General features: G+C 49.9%; 1 protein-coding gene across 1 annotated transcript in view; it reads right to left on the bottom strand.

The window, feature by feature from the left end:
* The window catches only part of pcnx1 (pecanex 1), a 71902-nt gene that overhangs the window by 28729 nt on the left and 38173 nt on the right, over positions 1–5000 (bottom strand). Inside the window, 1 exon segment of the mRNA XM_031828097.1 lies at positions 2548–2808. Coding sequence (XP_031683957.1) covers positions 2548–2808 — 261 coding nt within the window.

Raw genomic sequence — 5000 nt, 5'->3', positions numbered from 1 at the left:
GGAAATGTTTTTCAAATAGGCCACGTTGGAGGAACTATTGTCACTCTCAATGGATGTAAAAACACTTTGTTTACTTGGTGTTTGTAGGGGATGAAAAATGTCTTTGAGAAGTTCCACAGACAATCAGAAATACTATCAGATCCCAAATGGGCACATTTATAGGTCTCCATTTGCACACAGGCCTGGTAGACCAGTGCCCGACACAGGCAGACCAGTGCCCGACACAGGCAGACCAGTGCCCGACACAGGCAGACCAGTGCCCGACACAGGCAGACGTATCCCCGACACAGGCAGACGTATCCCCGACACAGGCAGACGTATCCCCTACACAGGCAGACCAGTCCCCTACACAGGCAGACCAGTCCCCTACACAGGCAGACCAGTCCCCTACACAGGTAGACCAGTCCCCCTACACAGGTAGACCAGTCCCCTACACAGGTATAGACCAGTCCCCTACACAGGTAGACCCAGTCCTACACAGGTAGACCAGTCCCCTACACAGGTAGACCAGTCCCCTACACAGGTAGACCAGTCCCCTACACAGGTAGACCAGTCCCCCTACACAGGTAGACCAGTCCCCTACACAGGGATAGGACCAAGTCCCCTAAACAGGTAGACCAGTCCCCTACACAGGCTAGACCAGTTCTCCCCTTAACAGGTCATTAGACCAGTCCCCTACACAGGTAGACCAGTCCCCTACACAGGTAGACCAGTCCCCTACACAGGTAGACCAGTCCCATACACAGGTAGACCAGTCCCCTACACAGGTAGACCAGTCCCCTACACAGGTAGACCAGTCCCCTACACAGGTAGACCAGTCCCCTACACAGGTAGACCAGTCCTACACGGTAGACCCAGTCCCTAACAGGAGACCAGTCCCTACACAGGTAGACCAGTCCCCTACACAGGTAGACCAGTCCCCTACACAGGTTAGACCAGTTCCCTACACAGGTAGACCAGTCCCCTACACAGGTAGCAGTCTACACAGGTAGACCAGTCCCCTACACAGGTAGACCAGTCCCCTACACAGGTAGACCAGTCCCCTACACAGGTAAGACCAGTCCCCTACACAGGTAGACCAGTCCCCTACACAGGTAGACCAGTCCCCTACACAGGTAGACCAGGCCCCTACACAGGTAGACCAGTCCCCTACACAGGTAGACCAGGCCCTACACAGGTAGACCAGTCCCCTACACAGGTAGACCAGTCCCCTACACAGGTAGACAGTCCCTACCACAGGGTAGACAGGCCATACACAGGTAGACCAGTCCCCTACACAGGTAGACCAGTCCCCTACACAGGTAGACCAGTCCCCTACACAGGTAGACCAGTCCCCTACACAGGTAGACCAGTCCCCTACACAGGTAGACTAGTCCTACTTCTATATGTGTAATCAGGTGTGTGTCCTTACTCAAGATTGACAGGAGCGCTCCAAACAAAAAGACAATGAATAAATGGATTAGTCCACTCAGACAGGCCTCTATAATGGATTAGTCCACTGAGACGGGCCTCCACAATGGTTTAGTCCACTGAGACGGGCCTCCACAATGGTTTAGTCCACTGAGACGGGCCTGGACAATGGACTAGTCCACTCAGACAGTCGTGAATCAGAACGTGTCTGCTGTACCGTCGTTGTTGTTGTATACATTAACCACTGCTCGACTAAACAATCTCAGTCGACCAGCAGCCTAAGTCGCAGTCGACCAGCAGCACTAAATCTCGGTCGACCAGCAGCCTAAATCTCGGTCGACCAGCAGCCTAAATCTCGGTCGACCAGCAGCCCTAATTTCTCGGTCGACAAGCAAGCTAAAATCTCGGTCGACCAGCAGCCTAAATCTCGGTCGACCAGCAGCCTAATCTCGGTCGACCAGCAGCCTAAATCTCGGTCGACCAGCAGCCTAAATCTCGGTCGACCAGCAGCCTAAATCTCAGTCGACCAGCAGCCTAAATCTCGGTCGACCAGCAAGCCTAAATCTCGGTCGACCAGCAGCCCTAAATCTCAGTCGACCAGCAGCCTAAATCTCAGTCGACCAGCAGCCTAAATCTCAGTCGACCAGCAGCCTAAATCTCGGTCGACCAGCAGCCTAAATCTCAGTCGACCAGCAGCCTAAATCTCAGTCGACCAGCAGCCTAAATCTCGTCGACCAGCAGCCTAAATCTCAGTCGACCAGCAGCCTAAATCTCAGTCGACCAGCAGCCTAATCTCAGTCGACCAGCAGCCTAAATCTCAGTCGACCAGCAGCCTAAATCTCAGTCGACCAGCAGCCTAAATCTCAGTCGACCAGCAGCCTAAATCTCAGTCGACCAGCAGCCTAAATCTCAGTCGACCAGCAGCCTAAATCTCAGTCGACCAGCAGCCTAAATCTCAGTCGACCAGCAGCCTAAATCTCAGTCGACCAGCAGCCTAAATCTAGGTCGACCAAACAAAATGGACCAGTCGACTAAATGGAGTCGGCTCTACTTGCCCTAATAAAACATCTCCCGGGGTCGGCTCTACTTGCCCTAATAAAACATCTCCCAGGTATCAGCTCCCTTAGTTCCACTCACCTTGCTGAAAACGATGGACATGAGGAAGAGGTCTAGCAGCAGGGTCTCTGATAGGTTGCGGTAGTCGAAGGTGAAGAAGAGGACGGTGAAGAGTACTGTGATGTACTGGTAGGTGGGGCTGCTGTAGGAGGAACGAAGCAGCTTCAGACCTGCCACTGTTATCATCAACGCTCCAACCCTGTAAAGGAGGGAAAGAGGGAGAGAGAGAGAAAGAGAGAGAGAGAAACGGAGAGAGGGAAAGAGAGAGAAACGGAGAGAGGGAAAGAGAGAGAAACGGAGAGAGGGAAAGAGAGAGAAACGGAGAGAGGGAAAGAGAGAGAAACGGAGAGAGGGAAAGAGAGAGAAACGGAGAGAGGGAAAGAGAGAGAAACGGAGAGAGGGAAAGAGAGAGAAACGGAGAGAGGGAAAGAGAGAAACGGAGAGAGGGAAAGAGAGAAACGGAGAGAGGGAAAGAGAGAAATGGAGAGAGGGAAAAGAGAGAGAAATGGAGAGAGGGAAAAGAGAGAGAAATGGAGAGAGAAACGGAGAGAAATGGAGAGAGAGAAACGGAGAGAAATGGAGAGAGAGAAACGGAGAGAAATGGAGAGAGAGAAACGGAGAGAAATGGAGAGAGAGAAACGGATAGAAATGAGAGAGAGGAAAAGAGAGAATGGAGAGAGGGAAAAGAGAGAGAAAGAGAGAAACGGGGAGAGGGAAAAGAGAGAAACGGAGAGAGGGAAAGAGAGAGAAACGGAGAGAGGGAAAGAGAGAAACGGAGAGAGGGAAAGAGAGAGAAATGGAGAGAGGGAAAGAGAGAAACGGAGAGAGGGAAAGAGAGAGAAATGGAGAGAGGGAAAGAGAGAGAAAATGGAGAGAGGGAAAGAGAGAGGGAAAGAGAGAGGAAAAGAGAGAGAAATGGAGAGAGGGAAAAGAGAGAAATGAGAGAGGGAAAAGAGAGAGAAAGAGAGAAATGGAGAGAGGGAAAAGAGAGAGAAATGGAGAGAGGGAAAAGAGAAATGGAGAGAGGGAAAGAGAGAGAAACGGAGAGAGGGAAAGAGAGAAACGGAGAGAGGGAAAGAGAGAAATGGAGAGAGGGAAAAGAGAGAGAAATGGAGAGAGGGAAAAGAGAGAGAAATGGAGAGAGAAACGGAGAGAAATGGAGAGAGAGAAACGGAGAGAAATGGAGAGAGAGAAACGGAGAGAAATGGAGAGAGAGAAACGGAGAGAAATGGAGAGAGAGAAACGGAGAGAAATGGAGAGAGGGAAAAGAGAGAAATGGAGAGAGGGAAAAGAGAGAGAAAGAGAGAAACGGGGAGAGGGAAAAGAGAGAAACGGAGAGAGGGAAAGAGAGAGAAACGGAGAGAGGGAAAGAGAGAAATGGAGAGAGGGAAAGAGAGAGAAATGGAGAGAGGGAAAGAGAGAAACGGAGAGAGGGAAAGAGAGAGAAATGGAGAGGGAAAGAGAGAGAGAAATGGAGAGAGGGAAAGAGAGAGGGAAAGAGAGGAAAAGAGAGAGAAATGGAGAGAGGGAAAAGAGAGAAATGGAGAGAGGGAAAAGAGAGAGAAAGAGAGAGAAATGGAGAGAGGGAAAAGAGAGAGAAATGGAGAGAGGGAAAAGAGAAATGGAGAGAGGGAAAGAGAAATGGAGAGAGGGAAAGAGAGAAATGGAGAGAGGGAAAGAGAGAAATGGAGAGAGGGAAAGAGAGAAATGGAGAGAGGGAAAGAGAGAAATGGAGAGAGGGAAAGAGAAATGGAGAGAGGGAAAGAGAAATGGAGAGAGGGAAAGAGAGAGAAATGGAGAGAGGGAAAGAGAGAGAAATGGAGAGAGGGAAAGAGAGAAATGGAGAGAGGGAAAGAGAGAGAGAAATGGAGAGAGGGAAAGAGAGAGGGAAAGAGAGAGGAAAAGAGAGAGAAATGGAGAGAGGGAAAAGAGAGAAATGGAGAGAGGGAAAAGAGAGAGAAAGAGAGAGAGAAATGGAGAGAGGGAAAGAGAAATGGAGAGAGGGAAAGAGAGAAATGGAGAGAGGGAAAGAGAAATGGAGAGAGGGGAAGAGAGAGAGAGAAATGGAGAGAGGGAAAGAGAGAGAGAGAAATGGAGAGAGGGAAAGAGAGAGAGAGAAATGGAGAGAGGGAAAGAGAGAGAGAGAATGGAGAGAGGGAAAGAGAGAGAGAGAAATGGAGAGAGGGAAAGAGAGAAATGGAGAGAGGGAAAGAGAGAGAGAAATGGGAGAGAGGGAAAGAGAGAGGGAAAGAGAGAGGGAAAGAGAGAGGAAAAGAGAGAGAAATGGAGAGAGGGAAAGAGAGAGAAAAGAGAGAGAAAAGAGAGAAATGGAGAGAGGGAAAAGAGAGAAATGGAGAGAGGGAAAAGAGAGAAATGGAGAGAGGGAAAGAGAAATGGAGAGAGGGAAAGAGAGAAATGGAGAGAGGGAAAGAGAGAAATGGAGAGAGGGAAAGAGAGAAATGGAGAGAGGGAAA

This window comes from Oncorhynchus kisutch, linkage group LG7 (genome assembly GCF_002021735.2).
Source record: "Oncorhynchus kisutch isolate 150728-3 linkage group LG7, Okis_V2, whole genome shotgun sequence".
Lineage (NCBI taxonomy): Eukaryota > Metazoa > Chordata > Actinopteri > Salmoniformes > Salmonidae > Oncorhynchus > Oncorhynchus kisutch.
Note: the sequence above shows the minus strand (reverse complement) of the source record. Positions and strands in the feature narration are given on the sequence as shown.